At 43.1% G+C, this 26329-nt stretch overlaps 2 protein-coding genes across 3 annotated transcripts; both read right to left on the bottom strand.

Moving 5' to 3' along the window:
• Window positions 1-103: 103 nt before the first annotated feature.
• mlst8 (MTOR associated protein, LST8 homolog (S. cerevisiae)) lies at window positions 104-14219 on the bottom strand. 2 transcript variants are annotated; one of them, XM_056296963.1, is made up of 9 exons: window positions 14199-14219; window positions 13890-14037; window positions 13331-13382; window positions 13037-13199; window positions 12766-12841; window positions 11869-12021; window positions 10600-10724; window positions 7298-7461; window positions 104-1016 (listed from the first exon to the last, which is right to left on the bottom strand). In XM_056296963.1, exons 2-9 carry the CDS (start codon window positions 14016-14018, stop codon window positions 898-900), a joined length of 981 nt encoding a protein of 326 aa, XP_056152938.1. In that variant the 5' UTR covers window positions 14019-14037; window positions 14199-14219; the 3' UTR covers window positions 104-897. The 2 variants fall into 2 exon arrangements, with proteins under 2 accessions (XP_056152938.1, XP_056152939.1); XM_056296964.1 differs by lacking the exons at window positions 13331-13382; window positions 14199-14219 and having other exon boundaries at window positions 13821-13944.
• Window positions 14220-15338: 1119 nt separating this feature from the next.
• meiob (meiosis specific with OB-fold) lies at window positions 15339-25904 on the bottom strand. The gene is made up of 13 exons (XM_056297587.1): window positions 25848-25904; window positions 24653-24710; window positions 24310-24441; window positions 24108-24180; window positions 23524-23719; window positions 22644-22744; window positions 22029-22081; window positions 21737-21832; window positions 20725-20817; window positions 18056-18200; window positions 16680-16866; window positions 15533-15619; window positions 15339-15446 (listed from the first exon to the last, which is right to left on the bottom strand). The coding sequence occupies exons 1-13, from the start codon at window positions 25902-25904 to the stop codon at window positions 15339-15341; spliced, it is 1386 nt and encodes a 461-aa protein (XP_056153562.1).
• Between the last annotated feature and the right edge of the window lie 425 nt (window positions 25905-26329).

Genomic DNA, 26329 nt, shown 5'->3' with positions numbered 1-26329 from the left:
CTTCAGCGGAGGGAAAGAAGAATTATAATGTCAACCTGAATACGCAGGACTTGAAAGAAGTGTACTGAGGTGAAAACTGAATGAAAGTAGGATGTACACACAGTCTTATTTTACTGTTTTTACTGGGGAGTCATTTTCTACGCAGTCCACTTAACACGTATTCAGCCAGAGTTAATATTCCTCACAACAACGAGGTTTTACAGGATATAGTATCAAACTGAATCTTGTGTAATTACAGAAATGAATCTAACACACCAGATGCATCCCGAGGCTACTGCAGATGACACGGTCATCTTGATAAACACGGTGCTGATTAAAAACAAGGCTCTTCCCTCGGTTTCTTTGTGACCGTCAGTGAGAACTTTTGGTATGAGTGGGAAAAGTGACAAGACATGGTCATGAGGAGACTTAGAAGGAAGGGTGCTTTACTGAACCAGTGACACTGCTGAATCTAAATCATCATCGTCCCGTACTCCTCTTCGTTTTTACAGTAGCAACGGGGAGCTGTGACTCTACGCTACAGACACAGGTTGATCCTGTGTGGTGCAGCTTACAAAAGAGTTATGGGCTTTTCCAGGTTGACCCCACCGTGGCTTAGATCACACATTACAGCCGTGCTACCACAGTGAGCATCCTACTCTGCAAAGTGAGATGTAGATGTAGAGGACTCAATAGCCTAAAGCAAGCCGTCAGGTATGCAGAGTCAGTATTCAGTGGATAATCACTTTCTTAAGAATTTGGACTGTTCCAACTCACATGGAAAGACACAGCACTTTCAGCAGTTCTTCGGTGCCAACCGGCCTTCATATTGTTTTCTTCTTCTCCATATTCGTTTATAGAACTCTCTACCATCTCCTCCCTGCTTGTCCTCCTCTTGTCTTCACCTCTTCCTCCTTTTCAGTTGAGCACGCTGTCGTTGAAGGCCAAACACACCACGGCTTTCTGGTGTCCGCTGTACTCCCGCTTGATCTCCCCCGTCTCCACACACCACAGGCGGGCCAGGTTGTCGGAGGAGGCTAAGGAGAGACACACAACAAGAATCACATAGTTGACTTCATCTGGGGTCTGAATTCATTTTAAGTCCAGTCAATTTTTATTGGTGTAGCTCAATATCACAAATCATAAATGTGCCTCAGGGGGCTTTACAGCAACACATCATCCTGTCCTCAGACCCTCGCACCGCACAAGGAACCAGTCCCTAAAACTTTAACAGGGAGAAAAAAGGATTTAACACACACATAGATGATATCAGACCTTTTTACTTGTTTTTTTGTAAGTGGTACCAAGATGACTGTACAACTCACTTTCATTTGTTTGATGTTTATGTGTTGGAGAAGGTTTGAAGGTCCCACTGACTGAAATACCACTCTTAATCTACGAACGATGCTTCTGTGAAGTGAACGTCTTCTGTCTTCTGTCAATGAATTTTAAAATCAAGGTAGCGCCTGTACTCCAGCTGTTTGAGCACACACTTATCACCATTTCATATCTGTGCAAGCACATATGAACAAGAATGCATCCACTTCCCACAACACACTGCTTCAGACTCAACAGTTACATGTATCAGTTACATACATACACACACATATATACACACACACACACACACAGACACACATATATATATATATATATATATATATGTGTGTGTGTGTGTAGATACTGAGAAGTTCGAGGTCTACTGATGCATGAGGCTCACGTGCATTTCTCAAGGCCATCTAAGATGTGTTTGTTAAGGGAAGAGATTGTTTTCTATCGACAATCACCAGGGCAGCATGGTGTCATGGTGGTTAGCGCTGTCGCCTCACAGCAAAAAGGTCCTGGGTTCGAACCCCAGGGTTGTCTAACCTTGGGGGTCGTCCCAGGTTGTCCTCTGTGTGGAGTTTGCATGTTCTCCCCGTGTCTGCGGTGGGTTTCTTCTGGGTGCTCCGGTTTCCCCCACCATCAAAAAGACATGCATGTTAGGGCTAATGTTCCTGTCTGTGCCCCTGAGCAAGGCATGGCAAGACGAACTGGAGTTGGTCCCTGGGCGCTGCACAGCGGCTGCCCACTGCTCCTAGCGACACAGCTAGGATGGGTTAAATGCAGAGCAGAATTTCTCCACGGGGATCATTAAAGTATATCAAAATCAAAATCAAATTTGGAGTTCCCAAAATTGACTGGGAATCGAACCAGTGGTCTTACTCATAAGTCTGTTTTTTTGTACCTCGTGGGAAATAGCTGCCTCATCTTAAATCATTAACTTCCGGTATCGACACACGGTTGCGTACTGCTCTATGGTCTTGGTAGGACAGTACTGATACACGACAGCTTGCTGGCGTGCTACCCTGCTGTCGGACAGTATTTACTGAAGGTGTGTGGAAAATGCACTCCACTGGTCTCCACACCTGCAAACTCTCCCGGAGTAAAGACGGTGTCAAGAAAAGAAACTAAAACCAGGTCGGGGGATCCGGGGGCATTCTCCCCCATAAGAAAAATTCACTGATTTTAATATGCAAATGAAGCCTTCTGTAGCATTCTGAGATGAGAATACAATGAGAAGGCAACATCTTGTTTTAATGAACACATAAACACACAGGTTGAGTGGGTGGTGCTCTGGCGCCGTCAGAACAACATGCTCAAGGCTGTGGTGATGAGAGTGGACTTCAGGAAGACACCCCCTCAGCACCGCTCCCCCTCACAACATCCAACAGCCCTGTGTCAACTGTGGAGACCTTCAAGTTTCTGGGAACTACCGTTTCAAGACCTGAAGTGGGAGACCAACACCACCGCCAGTTTGGTCTGCCACAGGAGCAGTCAGTTCTACGTCAGCTCTACACCACAGTCATCGACTGTCCTGTGCTCACCCGCCACGGTCTGGTTAGCAGCAGCCACAAAACAGGATAGGCAAAGACTGCAGCGCACAGTAAGGTCAGCACACCCTGCAGGATTTGTACACCTCTAGAGCGTGGAGATGGGAGGGCAGAACCAGCACAGACCCCCCCCCCCCCACATCCAAAATGTGCACCAAAACCACAGGAACATGTTTTTCCCCACAGGCCATCTTTCCCTCATGAACACTGACCAGCATGGTGCAGTAATGGACACCTGTTAGATAACCATGACACTGTAAGTAGCACCTCTGATTAAGTTGTCTCACTTACATGTCCACCACGCACACCACCTTTTTTTAAACCACATGTGCAATACAGATGTACAGCTGTACATACACACACAACTGCTGTACACTGGTTACAAATCATTATATATAAACCAGCAACATAACATGTGTAACATAGTATGTCATGACATAACTATGTAATATAGTATATAACGGATAAGTACACGTTACAAATGATTATATATAAAACAGTAACATAACATGGGTAACATAGTATATAATGACATAACTATATAATATAGTGTATAATAGATACGTTATAAATTATTATCTATAAAACAGTAACATAACATGTGTAACATAGTATGTCATGACATAACTACATAATATAGTGTATAACAGATACGTTATAAATTATTATCTATAAAACAGCAACATGTGTAACATAGTATGTCATGACATAACTATGTAATATAGTGTATAACAGATAAGTACACGTTATGAATTATTCAGCCGTAACAACACTCTGTATGGTGCTGACATATCTTGTGCACACAGACAGCCCTGCTGCCACGTAAACACACACCACACGCTGTGTGTAGGGGACCAAGTCAAGTCAGTTTTATTTGTATAGCCCAATATCACAAATGACACATTTTAGCCTCAAGGGGCTTTACAGCAACACAGCATCCTGTCCTCAGACCCTTGCATCAGATAAGGAACAACTCCCTAAAAAAAAAAAAACCTTCAACAGGGAGAACGAGTAGGAAGAAACCTCCGGTTGGGCACCAAAACAGCCTAATGGTCATCATCATAATCATAATGATGAATCATTTGAATTCACGATGACGCACAACTACAGTAGGCACCATTAGACCATCACAGGAAATTAAAGATATACATAATTGCTCAAAATAAAAAATTAATTATGGCGCCTCCCATCTCCCTGTGGTCTGCGCCTGCCCTGACATCAACTCTGCTGCAACGACTTCAGTAAGAATAGCACGCAGCAAGAAAAAGAAAGAAAGCCGTGCGGCCCTGTATGATAGCGAGCGAGCTGCAGTGGTCATGAACCGGCTGCTGCAGTGCCGAGAGGAACGTTATTCATGCAGATGTATAAAAACCCAACTTTCCTTTCATCTGCATCTTCTTACAATCCTTTTATGGGTTAGGTGACTAGACAATGCTGCTCTGTAGGCTTTAGAAACGTGTGAACTCCTTCTAGAGACGTATCTGTGTAGCACATCACAACAATTACATCCTGTAGCCTAGCGGTAGCCACAAATGTACTGGTACTGTTCCTGTTCCTCTCGTTACTGCAGTAGTAGTAATAGTAGTCGTAGTAGTAGCAGAGTTGCACAAAAGACTGCGTTACTACAGAAGCTTCTGCTCTATTACAGCCATCTATCCGTGTACACAGCTGTTGCTGAATGCAACTGCACATCTGGTTTCTGTTTCTCTGATTTCATTCTATGGTAGTAGTATTTAGGCGACAACTGAAATGTCTTTTCCCAACTATTTTCTGTAAAGGTTTGTATGCATTTCAAAGTGATCTATCATGGAATTTAAGGTCTTGGTTAAGTTGTAGGCTATTAATCACATTTTCATTTCCTGTGTGAATGTAAAGGTAAAATATAAAGTTCTGCTAATCAATCAGGTCCAAATAATAATAATAAGCATGCATAATTGTTTGATTAATGCATTTATACTAAGATTTGTGTGTGTGTGTGTATTATGCTTAGGGCACCCAAATTACCTGCAGCGGGCCTGCATACATACTTACCTCCAGTATCCTATTTATTATTTCTATCTATTTCTTTTGTTATTCTTTTTTGTTGCCTTTCTTTTTTTGTTTTTAAATGATACACACCGATCAGCCAAAACATTAAAACCACTGACAGGTAAGTGAGTAACACTGATTATCTCGTTATCATGGCACCCGTCAGGGGGTGGGACATATTGGGCAGCAAGTGAACAGTCAGCTGTTGAAGTTGTTGTGTTGGAAGCAGGAAAAATGGGCACGCGTAAGGATCTGAGTGACTTTGACAAGGGCCAAATTGTGATGGCTCGACGACTGGGTCAGAACATCTACAAAACGACAGGTCTTGTGGGTTGTTAACGGTATGCAGCGGTCAGTACCTACCAAAAGTGGTCCAAGAACGGACAACTGCTGAACAAGTGACAGGGTCAGGGGCACCCAAGGCTCATTGATGCTCGTGGGGATCGAAGGCTAGCCCGTCTGGTCCGATCCCACAGAAGAGCTACTGTAGCTCACATTGCTGAAAAAGTTAATACTGGCTGTGATAGACGGGTGTCAGAACACACAGTGCATCCCAGCTTCCTGTGTATGGGGCTGCATAACTGCAGACCGGTCAGAGTGCTCATGCTGACCCCTGCCCATCATTGAAAGCACCTACAATGGGCATGTGAGTGTCAGAACTGAACCATGGAGCAACAGAAGAAGGTGGCCTGGTCTGATGAATCAGGTTTTCTTTTACATCATGTGGACTGCTGGGTGCATACGTGTCATTTACCTGGGGAAGCGATGGCACTAGCATGCACTATGGGAAGAAGGCAAGCTGGCAGAGACAGTTTGATGCCCTGGGCAATGTTCTGCTGGGAAACCTTGGGTCCTGGCATTCATGTGGATGTTATTGAGACACGTATCACCTACCTACACATTGTTGCAGACCAGGTACACTCCTTCATGCCAGCGGCATTCCCTGGTGGCAGTGGCCTCTTTCAGCAGGATAATGCTCCCTGCCACAATGCAAAACTTGTTCAGGAATGGTTTGACGAACATGACAAAGAGTTCAAGGTGCTGCCTTGGTCTCAAAATTCCCCAGATCTCAATCTGATCGAGCATCTGTGGAATGTGCTGGAAAAACAAGTCTGATCCATGGAGGCCCCACCTCGTAACTTACAGGGCTTAAAGGATCTGCTGCTAACGTCCTGGTGCCATATACCAGAAGACCCCTTCAGAGGTCTTGTGGAGTCCATGCCTCAACAGCTCAGAGCTGTTTTGGCGGCGCGAGGGGGACCTAAACAATAATTAGACAGGTGGTTTTAATATTTTGGCTGATCAGTGTAAGCAAGTACTAGAAGCTACTGTACACCAGAGTCAAATCCCTTGTATGCATAAGCACACTTGGCCAATAAAGTTGATTCTGATAAGTTTTGTTGAATTTTGATTATTTTAACCACAGTGTCTAACTACAGGTGAGAGAGGGGAAGAGGGAGAGAACATACATCATGCTTTTCTTTCTTAAATATTTTCCATGGCACCCGTGCAACTGCCGCCATGGGCTATGCATGTCAAATTGTGGTCACTCACTCACTCATGGATGACCTGAGAGGGACATTGCCCCCTTTTTCACTGAAAACTACCTTGCTGCATCTACACGTGCAGTGCAGGTGCGCCGTGGGTCTGGACAGTGTCATGCTTGTTTAAGTCTCTTTGCCTGTACAAACTTTTCGCATTCACATTTGCACTGCTTCACGGCATACCTTCTTGTCAGCTTTCCCTGATCAGCTTTGCCTCGTTTTGCCTTTTCCATGGGTTAAATTTGACCCGTTTTCAAATATTTTAATCCGAAATATGGGTTTCTTACATCTAATTGCCATAAAAAAACATGGATGGTCCCATACTTTCTCAAGCTGCAGATAATCAAACTTGACTGATGGCAAACTCTCTCATGCCATGGACAATCATTCTGGCATAATTAATTTCAGCCTGAGCAAATAAAGTGCCGCACTGTAGCCTCATGTATGTAACACGTTAAGTCCAAACATGACAAGAGTAACAATGCATGTTAGTGTTCGCTACGAAAATAAAAAGCTTACCTCAAGTTTTGGTAGACACATTCACCAAGGTCGAGAGTAGAGGGTGTCTTCAAGTGGACGTCACATACCAGACACGATCAAAGTTCTGTTTGGCCCATAGAAATGCCACAGAAAGTACTAAAACTACAATACTGGACAATCCAATAAGGTTGACGCTAGCCTGGATTGGCAGGAAGGACAATTTGATTGCAAAGACTGATAATGCGCCATTGCAGTCATTCTCTCCTCACTCACTCAGTCCCCCCCCACCCCCCATTTTTAAAAACTCCCTGCTTGACACTAAAAATAGCGAGTTTGCAGGTTTGAGTTTCCCATTATTATGCATTCCCCATTATTACTTGATAAAATACTGACCAGTGACGATGTACTGAGAGTCACCGGAGAACGCACAGTCCCACATCCAACCTCTAGAGGTCTCCCCGGGGTTGTTGCTCTTGATGCTCAGTTCAGTCATCAGGGAGAAGTTGGATGTCCTCCAGATTTTACAGGTCTGGTCTGCTGAGCAGGTGGCCAATAGACTAGACCAGAAAAGACACAAAGAATCAAAACCAGGGTATGAGCAAAGTCCCGACTACCATCATCGAGGCAGAGACTTGTATTTTTTATTGACCATTGGCTACCCACAGTGGTTAGTATACCCTTAATAAGGTTCACCTCCTTTCCCCATTTTACTAGCCATCTACCTTCTTATTACTGACTACAATAGACAATAGAATAGAATGCACCCAAATTGGATGGCAGGGCTGACAAACCTGTGGTCAAAATTCATCAGTATTGTACTGAATGTAGAGAGTGGATAGTGAGATCTTGTAGGCAAATTATGAACAGCTTTTAGAGGAGTAGCTCAGTTTCTCAGGGATCCAACTTTTTAACCTCTAAAGCTGAAGGAAGAACAGCTGCTTCCAACTAGCCCATACACTTTCTCCAGGAAATGTATTTCACTCATCTATTACAGCCATAGGATGAGTTGACAACATAGAACTCAGCTTTATTTAAACACGTAGTCCCTGGGTTACAAACAAGTTCCATTTTTGAGTCTGTTCTTATGTAAACAAAAAAAATGGTTGGAACTGTGATGCTTGTATTTAGTCATCCAAAGGAGTTGAATCAAGTGCAACTGGACTTGGTATATATCCGTGAAAACGTTTCGCCTCTCATCCAAGAGGCTTCCTCAGTTCCTGCCTTTCTGACTACACCAAGCTAGTCTGACTGGCTGGTGATGAGACTCAGAATTTATCCTCTTGGAGTCGACTCCAAGAGGATAAAGTCTGAGTCTCTCTGAGGTTGAGAGTGATGGCGACCATTCCTGGGTGGATGAAAACAGGTCATCCTCACCCTCATCCGAGGGTGAATGCAAGTCTCCACTGAGGAAAAAGAGGATTGTGCTTCCACCAGAGACTACAGACAAAGCTGTCCTGCCCACGGCTGACGGAGCCAGTCTTCCCGATCCGGGTACGGAAAAGGGGAAAGACCGTACGGTGTGGAAGTTCTTCCTGCCAGCTGATCTTCCTGGGAAAAGGAAGACCCACAATGTGATCACCAAAGTTGTCGGGCCCACGGCGCACGCTAGGCGCATCATTGATGGTGCGCTTGCGTCCTTCGTGTGTCTAGTTGACAGTGACATGCGGGCTCACATCGTGGCATGCACTGTAGCTGAGGCACATCGGCAGCTTGGTGATGGCTCATGGGACCTGACAGTGGCTGAACTAAAAGCTTTTCTCGCCATGCTTTTCATCCGGGATGCACTGTCTAAAGGCATGGAGCTGGCCAAGCTGTGGTCTGAACAATGGGGTGTCCCCATGTCCAGGAACTGCTTCAAGGAGATCATGCGGTTCCAGCGATTTGACAAAAAAAGAGACCCGGTGTGTACGTCTGCAGGATGACAAGTTTGCCCTGATGTTGGCCACCTGGAACATTTAAATAACTAATTGCAGTAATCAAGGTGGGAGGATATGAAGGCATGGATGACTTTCTCCAGGTCAGAAGTACAGATAATTGATCTGAGTTTGGAGATGGAAGCGGAGCTGCATGAAGCTTCATTTAACTGCCTGATTTTTTTTAAAACTTTAATCCTGAATCAAATATGACTCCAAGATTTTTACACGTGATTTAACAGAGGGAGCCAGTGGGCCAAGATGAGGGGAAATAATGTTGGATAAATGCTGTAGTCCAAATAAAATAACTTCAGTTTTATTCTCACGGAGCCGAAAAAGTTTGCAGCCATCCAGGATTTGATGTCTTGAAGACAGTTATTGATGTCAGTTAGTTGTAGTTATTAGGCTCTAGGGGGAGGTAGATCTGTGTGTCATTCACATAACAGTGAAAAGATATGTTGTATTTTTGAATAATGTAGTCTAGCGGAATGAGGTTTATGGATGTGGTGAGGGAGGACATGCAGGTGGCTGGTGTGACAGAGAAAGACGCAGAAGACAGGAAGAAATGGAAACGGATGATCCGCTGTGGCGACCCCTAATGGGAGCAGCCGAAAGCAGTAGTAGTCTAGCGGAAGCAAATAGATGGAGACGAGGATTGGACCAAGTATGGAACCTGGGGGGACACCACAGGAGATGGGAGCTGAGGAAGAAGATGAGTTGCTAATAGAGATACTGAAAGAGCTGTTGGATAAATATGAGGAAAACTAGTTTAAAGCAGAACCAGACCCCCGCCTATTGGTATAATCCGTGATTGAGAATAGCAAGATCTACTGTGTCAAAGGCTGCGGTTAGTTTTAGGAGCCAGAGGACAGAGCGGTTACCCGGGTCAGCAACTAGAAGGAGGTCATAAGTTATCGCAGTAATTAAGGCTGCACAATATATTGAAACTTTACCTTCATCGCGGTATCAACATGTACGATATACATATCGCAAAAGACTGCTTGAACTGCGATAAACGGGATATGCAGTTTGTGTGACTTTGGTGCCCCCTTCTGGAAAAAAAAGTCGGTAGTGTCACTTGGCCGATTCCGCCTCGGGAACAACAAAACATATAAAAAATAAAATTCTAACATTAGTTACTCACTCTGCAAAACTGGTAAGACATCAGTTTTAAACTGAGACCGTTATGTCATCATGAATAATATAAACTGCTAGTAGCAGCTGTATTTAAATAGACCCAGATGTTGTGTTAAAGTGATGAAGAAACTGTTGCCATGCAAACCAGGTTGGTGGTATTTGTTCATTGTCAGCATAGCGGCTGTAGCCAGGTGCATTTTTCCCCCCAACAAAACCATGTTGCTGGAATGGAAATACTGCTTTTCATGTGTTTATTCAGTGTGCACAGGCTGTTCATTGTCTGGGCTCTGTGTTAGCAGCAAACCTACAGCAGAAAGACATTAAAACTCTATACTTCAATATTTGTTTATCGCGAGCCATATCGTCATTGCAATATTCGACAATGTTATCGCATACCGCATATTCTCCTAATATCGTGCAGCCCTATCAGTAATGCAGATTCAGGGAGCTATTGATAATTGAAAAAATGCTGGGGCCAATAGTGCCAATAGGTTATCTGGAATAACGTCGAGGGAACAGGTGGAGGTCTCCATAGATGAGGTGATATGATGAAGTTCTGGTAAAGTGATGGAGTTAAGGGCATGTAAAACTGCAGTGTTTTCAGTGGAGATGGAGACCATTTACAGAAGGGATGGAGGCACTCACGTGGAGTCAGGGCTAAACCTGCAGCGGAGAGAGTAACGTTTGTGAGCCGGGATCTTTGTCTTGGGAATGAGCTGGGTCACCTCATCTCCAATGCCTCCTGCCAGGTTCCACACGTAGCAGTTCCCCTGGGAGGAGGCAGGACAACAAGGAGACAATTTGGCGTTTAGAGATGACAGGCTTAGGTTACATATAAACAAAGCTATTACAAATGAGACTTCATGGTAGCCTCAAATACAGGAAAAACAATGACACAAAAGATCTGCCAGGAAATGATTCAAGTCCAAAACCATTTGTTTAGAGTTCTGTTTCCACACGATGGTTTTCACCTTTGCCTCCACATTCACACAGCCATTAAAATGTGTCTTGTTTTTAATCCCTCATTGTTTGTACTTAGTGTATGCAAGTCTAAAGAGCCCATAACCACCTCCACAAGTCAGAAGTAATGAATGAACTGTTGAGTCAATGCTGACCAGTTCAACACCCTAATGTGCAACATCTTTCTGACGCTGAAACACACTCCTCAGCTTTCCTCAACTGTACCCGAGTTCATTTTATACAAGTCCTTGGGCCACTTAGTTTTGACACTTATTTTCTGGTTTGATCAAAGATGTGTGACATGGGAAATATGATGCATAGTCTGGTTTGAAACCTTTAGACCCCTTGTGACCAAGTAACGCAAAACCCCAAATAGTTCTGTAATCTCTATGTCATAGCCAAAATGTAAATGTTACCATTAATGTATTTTTCTCACTAATTTGTGCCATCACTCAAAATTAATTTGCATTCGTGTATGTTTTCACTGTGCAAGAAACATAGTTCAAGGCTATACTTGCACACCTGATCTCAGATACTATTAAGGAGTTGGCCTGGTAAACTCTTGCATAGGAAACTGTTGCGAAAACTAGATGTTGTTAATTTAGTGGCTTAGTAGTCTAAACCATCGCATCACAGCAAGAGGGTCCTGTCTTTAAATCTGAGCCCTTCCGTGTAGAGTTGTTTTCAGGTGACTTTCTTCAGGATACTCTGGGATCCTCCCACAGTCCAAAGACATGCACAGTGATGAAGAGGTATGGTGTAAATGACAGATAACTCAGCCCTGTAGGTGACAGTGAGTTGCCCCTAGTCTGGGCAATACACAGTAGGCAGCAACCTAGCAATACCATTGTAACAAATGGATGAATAAAATGTATGAAAAGACCTTTCATTTTCTGCCAAAACTCTGCTTTTTGGACCCTCCTTCCCTGCCAAATATGTTTTCTTGGTACTGACCGAGCTATTGACTGCTGCCATGTAACTGGCGTCTGGGTCAATATGGACAGAGTTGACAGAGACATCTGGTTCAGGAATCAGCTGTTCATTGTGGTCCGTCTTTAGATCCCAGATATGAATAACTCCACTCTGGTCTCCCACAATTAGTTCTGCCTGAAAATAATACAAAGCATTTACATTTACATTCACAAATGGATGTCAGTAGTGGAGACAGAAGGCATGCTGACAGCAAAAAAACCCAGATTCTGTTAGTCACAAAACATCTTGCTCTTTAAGATACATGTAATGCTGAATAGTCAAATATTCAGCATTACATTTGTCTTTTCTTGTTACAACTTCGTACAATGCTATCGACAATGTCAAGCCAACAGGAGACTGTTCTTTAATATTAAGATATACTATCATGTCATATTTAGTGCTAGATTTAACTTTAAGTGCAGGTGCAAAATAGTACAGATTAGTTTATTCCATAAAGGCCTTGGTTAACATTTCATAATCCAAATGAAAGGGTAACACTCTCACACGTAGACCATAAATAGCTGATTTAGACAGTTTTGTAGATGATACCAACTTGAGACAAACAACTACATTCACAACATTGTTGTCTGATGTCAGCTGCAATAATTACCTAACTAAAATGGTCAGAACACGGACTGACACATTAGCTTCTGTCTGACCTGGCCTTCAGTGTGAATGCTAACTCTGGAGTATGGCACAAGAAATGTTGCATCATATCCTGAGTATTGATAAATGCTGCCTACACACTAGTACTTATCTGTTCTGGAAAATTCAATAATAAAAAAAATTAACCCACTCTTGACCCTGATTTGAGTTATGACTTCCTCACGTTGTCTCTATGTGGGCTACAACGTATAACTTCCCATGGAAACAGCTCACCTGGTTGGGATGCAGACAAACACAGTTGATGGGAGCATTAACCTGGAAGATCCTCTGACACTGTAGGTTTCTGGACCTAAAAGGAGGGAACAAGAAATTTAGATCATTAGCATTTGAAAATGTCTGAGTGTTGGCATCACACCAGAAACAAAAACCACCACCACCAAATAAACAAACACACAAAGAAAGAAAGAAAGAAAAGAAACTAAAGCAAACATAAAAGGAGAAAATATAGACAGACTAGAATACAGTCGAGTCTGCTGTTGTCTACCTCAGGTCCCAGATGCGGGCCATGCAGTCTTCCCCTCCTGTGTACATCCAGCGTCCATCCTCATGGAAGCCCACAGATGTAATGTTCTTGCTAACGCCATCATAATTGATCACCGGGTTGGGATTGTTGGAGTTCAGGTCGTACATACGAATGTGCTGGTAACCTAAAAACAGAGGACAAAGAAAGACTTGCAGCACCTCAGATTAGTTTTAAAAACACAACTGTGTTCATCGGGAGATTTTGGTGTTAACCACGAGGAGCAGAAGGTGGGGGAGGTACATATTTAGAACCAACCTGCAGCTGCAATCATACTCCTGTCAGGTGTAACTTCAAGTGAGTTTACCTGCTAAGAGCAGCTGTTAAGAAAGAGGCTGGGTAGTATTATGTCACTGCTCATTTCCACCAAATATGCCCAATAGCTCAGTGGGTTCTTGGGGGGGGGGAATCATGACAGTTCAGGTATTTATTGCCCCCCCATCTTGTTGAAGACTTGTGTTGTGCGTTTTTGTCTGTGTGAAAGAGAGGAAGAATCCATACTGAGGAAGACAGTTAATCTCTGAGTAAAACAAGTGGAGAGCTCATCTTAAAATGTCCCCACCATCTTCCATGACGTAAGTGTTATTTGCTATGTCAACGTTATTGTGGCATGATTTGTACATATTACAGGCTCGTTATTGAAATATCAGGATTATAGTGAAACCTGAATATTGCCAAGCCCCTATAGCTTCAATTCCGTTGTAGAGCCGAATACACCCCTGCAATACCTGTTCACCAAGTGCCCTACCCGTAACATGCTGTGGCAAAAGGACGTCAGTGCAGCCTGTTTAAATGTTTGGCCATTTGGTAAGGATACAGAGTCCTGATGCTGAACCGTCCTGGTGCAGATTCCACTGTGGGCCTGCCAGAACCGGACAGTGTGATCATACCCAGCCGTGGCCAGGATGACCGGGTCGCTCCCAACTGTCCCTTGGTTCACATTCATAGTTGAATGCTAGCAGTCGCTGGTCAGACGACACGTAAAGACAAACAAAAAAGCATAATAAAACCAACAACGTGTACAAACATGAGAATATCACATGCTACCACTCGTGAGGTCACACGCCATTTCATAAAACAACACCTAGAACAAACAGCAGCCTGTTAAACTAGAGGTTGCTCTCACCTGTAGCTGTTGACGAAGTTGTGCGTCGCTGTTGAGCGTCCCGGTGAAACACAGCTCTATTAACGGTTCCGCTTCCATAAACCAGACACTACTGCCACCTACTGTCTGGATACGTTATAACAGTTTATTTTAAAAGGGACAAATGTCCAAATCTTTATACTTCTGTCATCTTGTAACAAGTAAATAGTATGGTTATAGCGTATAGATTATGACTAATTGATGACTTAACTGACTATGACTAATGCAAACGGTTCTCTTCTCTCACATGTCTTTTCCCTCTCTCTGAATGACGTCTTCTCCTTTCTCTTCTTCTGTTGTGTGAATGCTGTCAGGTGAGTCTCCCTTGTGGGCACGTGCAGTCGGTTCTCCTCCCAGGTCTCCGTGCTGATGGTGGTCACCACCTGGATGCTGCCTGGCATCCCCCTCATCACATTTTCTTTTATAGAGCTTATAAATCCATATGTCGTATAGAAAACAGGGTGACGGTGGTCACGTGGCTTGGGTCCTGGACTGTCCCGGTGGCGTCTGGACACTGCTTGGCCTCCTGCACATCATATTCTTCATACATTTTATAAGTCCATTATAATTCTGTTTATCCTCTTTCAATGTTGTGTTGTGTAAACTGTGTAAACACAACATCGTGTCACGTTGTGCGTCTTGGGGGAGAGATCCTCATCTGTTGCTCTCCCTGAGGTTTCTCCTGTTAAAGTTTTTTTTTAGGGAGTTCTTCCTTATCTGATGAGAGGGTCTAAGCACAGGATGTTGTGTTGCTGTTAAGCCCGCTGAGACAAATTTGTAATTTGTAATATTGGGCTATACAAATAAAATTGACGACTTGACTTGACTGTCTTTTAAAAAGCGGATATACTTTGATTTATCACAGTTCCAAACAAAGCTGAGAAAACAACAGTTGAACTTTATTGAATACATAAATGTGAACACAGGATAATTTTTACAGAAAAAAAGAACAAAATGAAGGTAATGGCTTTGATAAGAGTACATGTAAACTGGAACAAAACAGCTGTTCGGATACAAAGCTTTTCAAACTATCTGCAGTCAGCATATGGCTTTTCCTATAGCAGCAGGGGTAAAAGGGTATCTGGGAAAATAGACAGAACACATAAACAGAATAAGCATAGCCTACAACAACAGGGTAGACATATACTGTTTCACTTCCCCTGAATCTGCCAGTGAGCAAGACAGAATGGACCCTTTGATTCCATCTCTCATCTTGGGAGACGGCAGGATCTGAAAATTTTGTATAGCTATATTATTGGATACTTTGAGTTTGTGGTAATCATAAGCGGTTGAAGTTGAATTATTGTTTTACCCACCTTCACATATATCTTACACCTCTCCAAGAGAAATTTCCATTTCATGGTGGTCCGTTGAGCATCAGTCAAACCTTCAAACTCCTCTGTCTGCAACAGACAGTACAATGTTTGCTTTGATTGGAGCCCACGTGCAACATATCTCACTGTAGTACTACTACTACTGCTACTACTACTGCTACCATTCTACTATTACTACTACTACTACTACTATTGCTATTACTATTACTACTACTACTTTCGGTTGCTCCCGTTAGGGGCGCCACAGCGGCTCATCCGTTTCCATCACTTCCTGTCCTCTGCATCGTCTTCTGTCACACCAGCCACCTGCATGTCCTCCCTCACCACATCCATAACCCTCCTCTTTGGCCTTCCTCTTCTCCTCTTCCCTGGCAGCTCCATATTCAGCATCCTTCTCCCAATATACCCAGCACCTCTCCTCCACACATGTCCAAACCATCTCAATCTTGTCTCTCTTGCTTTGTCTCCAAACCGTCCAACCTGAGCGGTACCTCTAATATACTCGTTCCTAATCCTGTCCTTCTTCATCACTACCAATGAAAATCTTATCATCTTCATCTCTGCCACCTCCAGCTCCACCTCCTGTCTTTTCATCAGTGCCACTGTCTTCAAGCCATATAACAAAGCTGGTCTCACAACCATCTTGTAAACCCTCCCTTTAACTCTTGCTGGTACCCTTCTGTCACACATCACTCCTGACACTCTTCTCCACCCACTCCACCCTGCCTGCACTCTCTTCTTCACCACTCTTCTGCACTCCCCGTTACTTTGGACAGATGACCCCAAGTATTTAAACTCCTATGCTTTCTTCACCTCTACTCCTTGCATCCTCACCATTCCACTGTCCTCCCTCTCATTCACGCAGAGGTATTCTGTCTTGCTCCATATCTTGCAACATATCTCACTGTATTCCACGATAATAAACCAGGATCATTTGATAGATATCTACCTTTGAAACTGGGCAACCAGGTCCTTCCTCTGACACAATACATAATCAAATCTCTGTTATATACTAATTATACCTACACATAACCAAATCTCTTTTGCCCATCAACTCCTCTTCATAAACAATTTGTCTCAGTGCTTCCATCGATAAGAGTTATGACTGAGGTATGGTGTGTGTACTTACAGTGCAGTTGAATGTCTTCTCTGCCACTGGGCTTCTTAGGGAGAAGAGGCGCAGGGTACCAGTGTGGTCTGTGATGTCCACTAGCAGATTAAACCTTTTGGTACAAGACAGGGCCTGGTCTCTCCCTGGACACAACTCGTTAGTGCAACTCTGCAGATCCTCAGTCACCTGGAACTTACACTCGGAGCTGAGATAGGAGATGGAATGATTTAAGGATTATTTGCTTGTGTATTTTAGGTCTTCGGTTCTTGATGTTACAGTGAGGACAATAGTTAAAATGAACTCTGGTTTATAGTTTGGCGGCATGACAAACAGCTAAAGGTAAGACGTTGTTTTATTTTTCCCCCTTTTTCTCCCCAGTTGAATTTGGCCAATTACCCCACCCCACCAAGCTGTCCTGGTCACTGCTCCACCCCCTCTGCTGATCCGAGGAGGGCTGCAGACTACCACATGCCTCCTCTGATACATGTGGAGTCACCAGCTGCTTCTTTTCACCTGAGAATGAAGAGTTTCACCAGGGGATGTAGCGCATAGCAGGATCACGCTATTCCCCCTCCCCCTGAACAGGCGCCCCGACCAACCAGAGGAGGCACTAGTGCAGCAACCGGGACACATACCCACATCCAGTAGGGACGCCTGACCAAGCTGGAGGTAACACGGGGATTCGAACCAGCGATCCCTGTGTTGGTAGGCAACGGGATAGACTACCACGCCACTCGGACATTCAGTAAGAAGTGTTTTAAAGTTACTGTTCCCTTAACAACAATCTTCTGATTCTAGAATGATCATGTCTGCTTGCCTTTCACCACCTCTCCTGTCTTTACCCAATGCTTCATCAATATTACCCCCTCATCCTTTTCTCTTGCAACACTAAATTAAATCCATTTGGGTTGTTTCAGCACAACTTTAAACCAGCAACAACGGGTGACTTCAGTGAACTCTGCCACAGCCAAAGCTGTTGGAAAAGCATTTAATCTTACTATTTCTTACCTAATATCATCCTCACTATTGTTCCAGGTATGGCATGAGAATCCCAGATTAGCTAGAACTGATATCATGTTCATTAATTCAAAGATTTCCTGTTTTTTAACAGGAGTTGAAGGACGGAGAGAGGGAGGGAGACCAAAGGTTCTGGGTCTGGGTCTTATTCGACTTGAGGCCTGAGTCCGCATGGCGTGCTTTCATCTGGTTTAGCTGCCGGTAAACCTCTTAATGTTAACTGATGACTTTTAAATGATTAAAGTGTCTATGTGGGATTATATTTAAGAAAACTGTCATTTAAATTAGATGATCTGAAAATTAGTGATACAACTTTTTTTTTACACAGAGTAACTACTTGCTAATGCGTCCATTCTTTGACTGGTTGATAAACTTACCAGTTGAGCCAAATAACTTTGGACAAAGATGAATCAAGGTCCAGCCTGGAGATGAAGCTGTAGGTGATGCCAAAAAATACATCAGAGCTTTCCTGTGCTTTAAGCTTCAGCTGCTCCACTGTGTACACGTCAGTGATAGAATCCACTGGAGAGAGGTGGAAACAAACAGAATAACAATGCTTATCAATGTCTGCAACCTTTGTATTAGTCAAACAGAGGGAGTCAGGAACATACAGAGCATGGTGTAGCTCTGCTCACCACCACATCAGGACAGGTGACAGTGTGAGTCATTCAGAGGTTGGACTTTCTTGATGTAGTGAGACCTTCAAATTAACAATAAAGATATTGGTTCAAGGTTCAAGGTTTTTATTTTCATGAGCAATCTCCCTTGTGTTAGGCGATCAGGGTGAGACCCTGATGTTAGCAGCTAGTTCATCTGTGTCACCAGGCGTTCATGGAGTGCCATTAGCTTCTTCAACCAGTAGGTGTGAGTCATGTCAGGGCCTGGTGCAGTGCAGCTCTTCATGTTGGAGACTCATTGTTGGATGTTGGCCACTGTGATGATAACTGGTTCTTGTTCTGGGATATTGCTGTGGTCTGCTCTTAGGCCCACCAGCCACTGGGCATTGGTGTTGTGCGATGCCTCTTTTTCCCATATATCCTCCAGTATCGCTCATTCTCTGCTCTGTGTGGGTCTGATGTTGTTCCCTTGTTACCCTGCAGCTGGCAGTACACTTTGAATGGTTCTTTGAGGAACAGGCCATTTACTCTTTTTGCTTCTACTTCTCTAGTGTATCTCTTCAGCCTGGCAGCCAGAGCTGTGAGCCTTTGTTTGGCAGATTCCAGGGCCTCACTTATGGACAGCTTGCTGTACTTCTTCAACCAGGGCCTTTCATCACTCCTTTCTGCACCTCTGTTAACTGGCTAACATCTCTCCATGCTGCTTGGATCTTGGCTTCCAGCCTTCTTTTGGTGACCTGTGTTCTTAATCCTGTACTCAAGCATCTCCAGGATTATGGTTGCAGTGGCATATACAAGCTCATTGGTCTCTGTTATGGTGGCAGTTGAGATGTTGCGTAAGCCGTGTTCACATCCCCAAGCAGGCTTTGCTTCTGAGTCAATGTGGAAGTAGGTCGCCTACTGGTCCACAGTTCCCATATACGCTTCATATAGCCCTTCTCCAGGGGGCTACTGTTACTAGTAGCATTCCACCAGTTCCAGGTTCTCGGCCCTTGTCCGTGAATGTCTCGTTCCAGTAGTCCATTTCTCATCAGGTTGTCCTGGTTCCCCAACACCTGACATGGACCTTGTTAAGCCAGGTGATGTCTGAGCCAGCATGACTCTATTCATGTTACTCTCACTCATATTTGAGGTAGCTTGCTTGTATAGCATTAGGTGTCTAAGCCACAGACTATTATTGGAGACTGGTTTGGGCCCAGCTTGTTTCGTGCGTCATGCGAAACAAGCTGAGGGTGCGTAATAAGATTGGGAGAGATGCCCGTTCTTATCTTTGCATATAAGCCTCTACACCAGTGTTTCTCAACCCAGTCCTCAAGGAACCCCTATCCTGCAGATTTTCATTGTAACCCTGCATAGGTAGCCCTGCTTGGACTTACTCGACCAATCATCTCGCAGCACTGAATTATGCAAGGTGTGCAACATCTGACAAAATTCATTGCCGATTGGTTGAATAACTACAAACAGGTACCTATTCAGGGTTGCAAAGAAAATATGAAGGATAGGGGTTCCTTGAGGACAGGGTTGAGAAACACTGCTCTACACTATGGAACTGTCTTCCTGTTGAACCAAGATAAACCAAGTCTCTAACTGCTTTTAAATCTCGTCTTAAAACTTTTCTTTTTATGAACGCTTTTACAAATGTTTGATATTTCCAATATCCAAGCCACTTATCCTACTTAGGGTCGTGGGGATGCTGGAGCCTATCCCAGCAGTCATTGGGTGGCAGGAGGGGAGACACCCTGGTTAGGCCACCAGGCCATCACAGGGCCGACACACACACACACACACACACACACACACAGACGCACGCACACACACACACACCTAGGAACAATTTAGTAGGGCCGATTCACCTGACTGTGGGAGGACTGTGGGAGGAAACCCACGCAGACGTGGGGAGAACATACAAACTCCACACAGAGGACGACCTGAGATGACCCCCAAGGTTGGACTACTCCGAGGCTCAAACCCAGGACCTTCTTGCTGTGAGGTGACCGTGCTAACCACTGCACCACCGTGATGTTTGATATTTGTTTTTATTAATGCTGTTTTTATTCTTACTCTTATTTGGTCTTACTCTTATTTTTGCCTTGTCTGGTTTTACTTTTTTTGTGAAGCACTTTGTAACATTGTTTTAGAAACGTGCTATATAAATAAATGTATTATTATTAAAACTGAATCAAACTGAAAAAACACAATGACATACGTGACATGAACAGGAAACTCAGCTCAGCTACAGCAGACTGATCCAGTCTTTCCTGAATGTGGTTCAGTGGTGATCATTGCATCAAATATGGTTGCACAGTCTTTATGCATGCTCAATAATCCAGTTAAGGAAATCGATGAAAGTTGAATCCAGTCCAGGTGAACTGATTCAACTCTCTGTGATTGTTGCATAAAGACATGATTTAGTCTTTGTTGTTCCTTACCGTCCATATCCTCTGGTCTATCATCTTCCTCCAGAGCTCCAGACTCAGACAGCCCTTTAGCATAGCTGAACAGCTGACCAGCCTCTTTAGTGTCTGATGAGATCAAGTCAGGAATGACATTGATAACAATGTGGTCACCATACTGAATATTCATCTTTTTGTTTTTGTGTTTTTTCCCCTACTGGTTACAGTGGCAGGTGATTTCCAAAATCCACCTTATAAAAGAAAGAAGTTACAGCAGAAGGGAAACGCCTCACTGTGGTTGATTTTCTACTGAAATGATTTTGTAGAGGTTTCAGGACATAAGCTTACCGACCATGGTCCAAATTTATCAGTATTTGGCTACTTGTTGTTGCTAAATTTGCATATTAATTTGTTTTTAGTTTGAAACAAACTTCTTTTTTTTCCAGGCAGAGACAAATTACAAAGGGTTGTAAACTGTTGGACTTGACACGTTGTTCTGCCAAACAAGTCATCTCACACACAAAATCAGAATCTACAAGTTTAAATGGACATGAATTATTGTGTTACAAAACTGCAAACACCATTCAAATGGGTGGATGACAGCAGGTATAAGGGTGTGGGTTTTGGGATGTTGGAATGTACAGTTGAGCCTTCTGGACGTGTTGTGGGCTTAAACATCTGTAATGAGAGGTGCCCAATTGATGACCCAAATCAATCAATAAATTGATCAAAGATTTATGTACAACATATCTTAAATAAAAAGGCACTTAAATGCACTCTATGAGTAGTTTTGGGGCAAGATACAGACCATATTGGGGCTACATAGAGGAGGTTGAGGATGGGGTTAACCCCTGTTGGACAGAAACCCTGATTTTAATAAGGTGTTGGTGGGGTTGGGGTAGGAGTGCAACACACCAGCTCTTATGTTTTCATTTTCTTCTGGCAATAGTCTGGTTTCTGAATGAGTTCTTGGCGTTGTTTAACAACCCTGGGGATAGTTACATCACCAGATCCTGCTCCCTGATAAATTCCACCGTGGCATTCTTACCGGGGTTGACTGTGATAATGGTCTTGGAGGTCACCGTTGCTGCCATACATTTGCGAAAACTGTCAAAGCCAATCTTTGCATCTGCTATGAAGAGAACTTTTAGAGAAGAAGAAAGGAAAAAGAACTGTAAGTTATCTTAAATGTAAACACAAAATCAATCTCACATTACCATTTCATATTCTGTCTCCTTTTGAAAAAGAGATGACTATCTTAATCGGACACGACAGAAAGGGCCCAAGGTTACGTAAATATCCATTTTGTGACTATAAATGAGCAGCCACTGTTAACCTACCCGTCTGCTTTGGTATCAGAGTTTGTATAAGCTGAATGGCCTCTCTGTCCCAGCTGTGAGTGATATAGAGTTCAGCGAGTTACTCAGGGGGAGAACATAGTAAAAATCAAACACACATGGCGTTCAGAGGTTCAGGGGTCAACCTTAGACTTGATGCCACCAACCAGGCCATATGAATAATTGTAAACTCAAAAGGAGAGTATTCACATACACACCAACATTTGAAGTATTATGGTTCAAATGCCAATCAGAGAAAATACAGTAAGGAAGCAGGAATATTGTGGTCATTATTTCTTTTCAAATTAAAGCAGTAGATTTATTAATTATACATGTGATGACCCCAGACAGTTTTTTAATAGAATTTGGTGTACAGTTGTGGGGTCTGGGTGGCGGTAAATATGATTCTGACACGCAGGTTTGCTCTCCGGCAAAGGCTCATTGTCGGGTCATCCCCAGTAGTACCCGAAGTATAAAAATTCGGCTCTACTTTTCATTGTAGTTGTTCTTTATCAGCAATGAGGCCACATATCAAACTTTCATTATATTTACTCTCTCTCACTGTGGAAAATGTTTTTCCAGGCAAAGAAAATACGGATTCTCAAATACGTTTCTCACCACACCAAGGAGAAGAAAGAGACAGTCTCATCAAACAGCTTAACTTCTAGTCTCTGCCCTTTGCGTTTATCTGAGGTGGTAAAAAACTTGGGCTCCGCAATCTGAAAATAGAACTCAGAATTATTTGCCATTCTTATCAAAATCTATCTCTCCTTCCTGTAAAAAATTCCTGCAGTGATATGAAGTGCAGGATTGGCCTCTGTCTGAACCCTGAAGCATATCTTTAGGGCCTTTCTCAAAAAGACATGCATGTTAGGTTAATACTGCTGCCGGTGCCCCCGAGCAAGGCAATGGAAAGAAGAACTGGAGTTGGTCCCCGGGTGCTGCAGCTGCCCACTGCTCCTATACAATAGGATGGGTGAAATGCAGAGAACACATTCATTGTAAGAATACAATGACAAAATGGAGTGGCTTTCTTCTGGCTTTCTTTTTATGAGAGCGTTTTTCGGTGCTGTGATACAGGCCAACAGAAAATCAATTACCACATTAAACAAAAAGTCCCAAAATAATTTTTTACAGTGATTTACAGCATATGAGCAGAGTAAATCCTAATTGTCATCCAAACCTTAATATCTTGTGCTCGCTCTTTCAAATCCTGGTTTTATTTATTTTGCTGAACACGTATGCTCTTTTACACAAATTCCCTGTTTTCACATGTTCAGTTATAAACACTACCAACACTACTACAACCCTTTACTCTTATCTCCACTGAAGTGACTGATGGTTCAATGTCTTGCTCAGAGGCACCTCAGCAGTTTAAGTCTTGCTTAGTTGTCCCACCAAGATACTCCCCCCACTGGAATTCAAACCAGCAAATATCGAACAATAAACTTGTGATACTGAATGAACTGTAAGGGGACCAATGTTGGGGATAGCCTACCGATCTTATTGCAGCCAGTATATTTATGAAACTGCCATCCAGGCTCTGTCCATTGGCTTCTATGTCCCCCAGGGAGTAGAAGTCTCTGGGGTCCTTCACGGGGTGATGGAGCAGAGGCAGCATTCTGTCGACAGTGTCCATGTCAGCACACAGAGACACCTGGGAGTGGGCCTCCGACATCAGCAACTTGTAGAAGCTGAGATGGAGGTTGGGGGTAAGGTGAAGGTTTCATGTTATGAACCCCAGTTCAGCTTGGCCCTCACAGTGTCTTTTGAGGCATTACACAAGCTAATCTGTAGCTACATACAAACCCTATAAAGTCAAGAGACCTCTGACTACTTGAAATCAGGTCAGGTCAAATGAAGTTTAATCAAGTCAGTTTGACCATGCAAATAATTTCACAAGGTGGAATGTTTACATGAAAAACCCAAGGGGTATAACACAGCATGCTAAGAGTATAAGATTTAGAGAGTTTAACAATATCTAGAAAAGGGTAGCTAAATAAGAATCACAGAGAATCTGCATATGTAGGAATATCAATAACTTCAACTATAATTTAGAATTGTATTGATTGTGCTTATTACCTTGGTGTTGCTGGGCAAAACCTGTCATCTTTCTCCGGATCTTTGCTGACAACCAAAAAATTTTCAACAATAACTGCAAAGAATTGTAACACATGATGTTAATGCAGACATGGACAACCAAAAACTGATCAGATACTACTGTATCAGAATAAGAAATTGATCGAAATCTCTAAGTGTCAGTACAAATTCCTGAAATCCTCACCACAGTCTCCAATACTGAAGCTGTTGGAGAGTACGTTGATATACCCATCACTACCCCACGCTGCTGCGTTGATGAAAGACTCTGGGGCATCCTTGATTGTGAAGCCGAAGGTGCCTCTTTCAGAACCAATTTCTGATGTAAAGATGTATGTTTAGTTTGTGAACAGGACAATGCGATGTTGTTGTTTTTTTCAACAAGCGACAAACAACAGAAGAAAGACGAGAGAAGATTTTAGTTCACAGGCCTGCCAGGAGAGAGCAGTGTTGTACAAGACACTGCGACTGTGGGGATTCTGTCTAGAAACAGTAGCCAAGAACGATATAATTAAAAATGAATCACAAACTTTTTCTGTCGGGGAAGGTTCTGACATCAGTTTTTCCAATGATGACACCAACCACCCTCTGAAAAACACGTGAGGTGTCTATAAGAACACGATGAACACATGTCGCATACTATGTCTGTGTGCTAGTATTACTTTGTTTCATGGTTTACAGGTTTCATGTTTCATGGTTTGGACAGGATTCATGGTTTGGACAGGTTTCATGTTTCATGGTTTGGACAGGTTTCACGGTTTAGACAGGTTTCATGGTTTGGAAAGGTTTCACGGTTTAGACAGGATTCATGGTTTGGACAGGTTTCATGTTTCATGGTTTAGACAGGTTTCATGGTTTGGACAGGTTTCATGTTTCATGGTTTGGACAGGTTTCATGGTTTAGACAGGTTTCATGTTTCATGGTTTAGACAGGTTTCACGATTTAGACTGGTTTCAGGGTTTACACAGGTTTCATGGTTTAGACAGGTTTCAGGGTTTACACAGGTTTCATGGTTTAAACAGGTTTCAGGGTTTACACAGGTTTCATGGTTTGGACAGGTTTCATGGTTTAGACAGTTTTCATGGTTTGGACAGGCTTCAGGGTTTACACAGGTTTCATGGTTTGGACTGGTTTCATGTTTCATGGTTTAGACAGGTTTCAGGGTTTAAACAGGTTTCAGGGTTTGGACAGGTTTCAGGGTTTACACAGGTTTCATGTTTCTTGGTTTAGACAGGTTTCATGGTTTGGACAGGTTTCATGTGTCATGGTTTAGACAGGTTTCAGGGTTTACACAGGTTTCAGGGTTTGGACAGGTTTCATGGTTTAGACAGGTTTCATGGTTTGGACAGGTTTCAGGGTTTAGACAGGTTTCATGGTTTAGACAGGTTTCAGGGTTTAGACAGGTTTCATGATTTGGACAGGTTTCATGGTTTAGACAGGTTTCATGGTTTGGACAGGTTTCATGTTTCATGGTTTAGACAGGTTTCAGGGTTTACACAGGTTTCAGGGTTTGGACAGGTTTCATGGTTTAGACAGGTTTCATGGTTTGGACAGGTTTCAGGGTTTACACAGGTTTCATGTTTCATGGTTTAGACAGGTTTCATGGTTTAGACAGGTTTCAGGGTTTAGACAGGTTTCATGGTTTAGACAGGTTTCAGGGTTTAGACAGGTTTCAGGGTTTAGACAGGTTTCATGTTTCGTGGCCTGACTGACAGGCAGACTCACAGAATGGGTGATGTTCGGGTGCACTTCAGAAATGTCCACGTAGCTCGGAGCGGCCATTTCACCGCAGTGCCTCCACCTTTAAAACAGAATTAAACAACAGTCTCTGGACCGGCTTTACAGATGAGCCCACATAGCTGTTCAGCTATGTAATAAAGTAGTCTTATGTTGGTATGTAGTAGAGTAAACTTATGTATGGATGCAGTAAAGTAGACTTATATGTAGTAAAGTAGACTTATATGCAGTAAAGTAGACTTATGTGTAGTAAAGTAGTCTTATGTAGGTATGTAGTAGAGTAAACTTATGTGTAGTAGACTTATATGTAGTAAAGTAGACTTATGTGTGGTAAAGTAACTTATGTGTAGTATAGTCTTATGTAGGTATGTAGTAGAGTAGACTTATGTGTAGTAAAGTAGACTTATGTGTAGTAAAGTAGACTTATATGTAGTAAAGTAGACTTATATGTAGTAAAGTAGACTTATGTG

Source organism: Lampris incognitus, chromosome 17 (assembly GCF_029633865.1).
Source record: "Lampris incognitus isolate fLamInc1 chromosome 17, fLamInc1.hap2, whole genome shotgun sequence".
Taxonomy (NCBI): Eukaryota; Metazoa; Chordata; class Actinopteri; order Lampriformes; family Lampridae; genus Lampris; species Lampris incognitus.
The sequence above is the reverse complement of the archived record's forward strand: the minus strand, read 5'-3'. Positions and strand labels throughout refer to the sequence as shown.

Bases quoted from the DNA above. Each gene is read 5' to 3' on its own strand.
- meiob (XM_056297587.1), bottom strand. From the start codon at position 25,904: ATGGCCGCTCCGAGCTACGTGGACATTTCTGAAGTGCACCCGAACATC. The intron at 22,745-23,523 runs GTAGGCTATCCC...TTCTATTTTCAG, and splicing joins TACTGGCTGCAATAAGATCG to ATTGCGGAGCCCAAGTTTTT. The intron at 20,818-21,736 runs GTAAGAATGCCA...TGATCTCATCAG, and splicing joins CATTATCACAGTCAACCCCG to ACACTAAAGAGGCTGGTCAG.
- mlst8 (XM_056296963.1), bottom strand. From the start codon at position 14,018: ATGAATGTGAACCAAGGGACAGTTGGGAGCGACCCGGTCATCCTGGCC. The intron at 13,200-13,330 runs GTTGGTTCTAAA...CTCTGTTTTTAG, and splicing joins GAGTATGATTGCAGCTGCAG to GTTACCAGCACATTCGTATG. The intron at 12,842-13,036 runs GTAGACAACAGC...CCCTCCTTTTAG, and splicing joins GCCCGCATCTGGGACCTGAG to GTCCAGAAACCTACAGTGTC.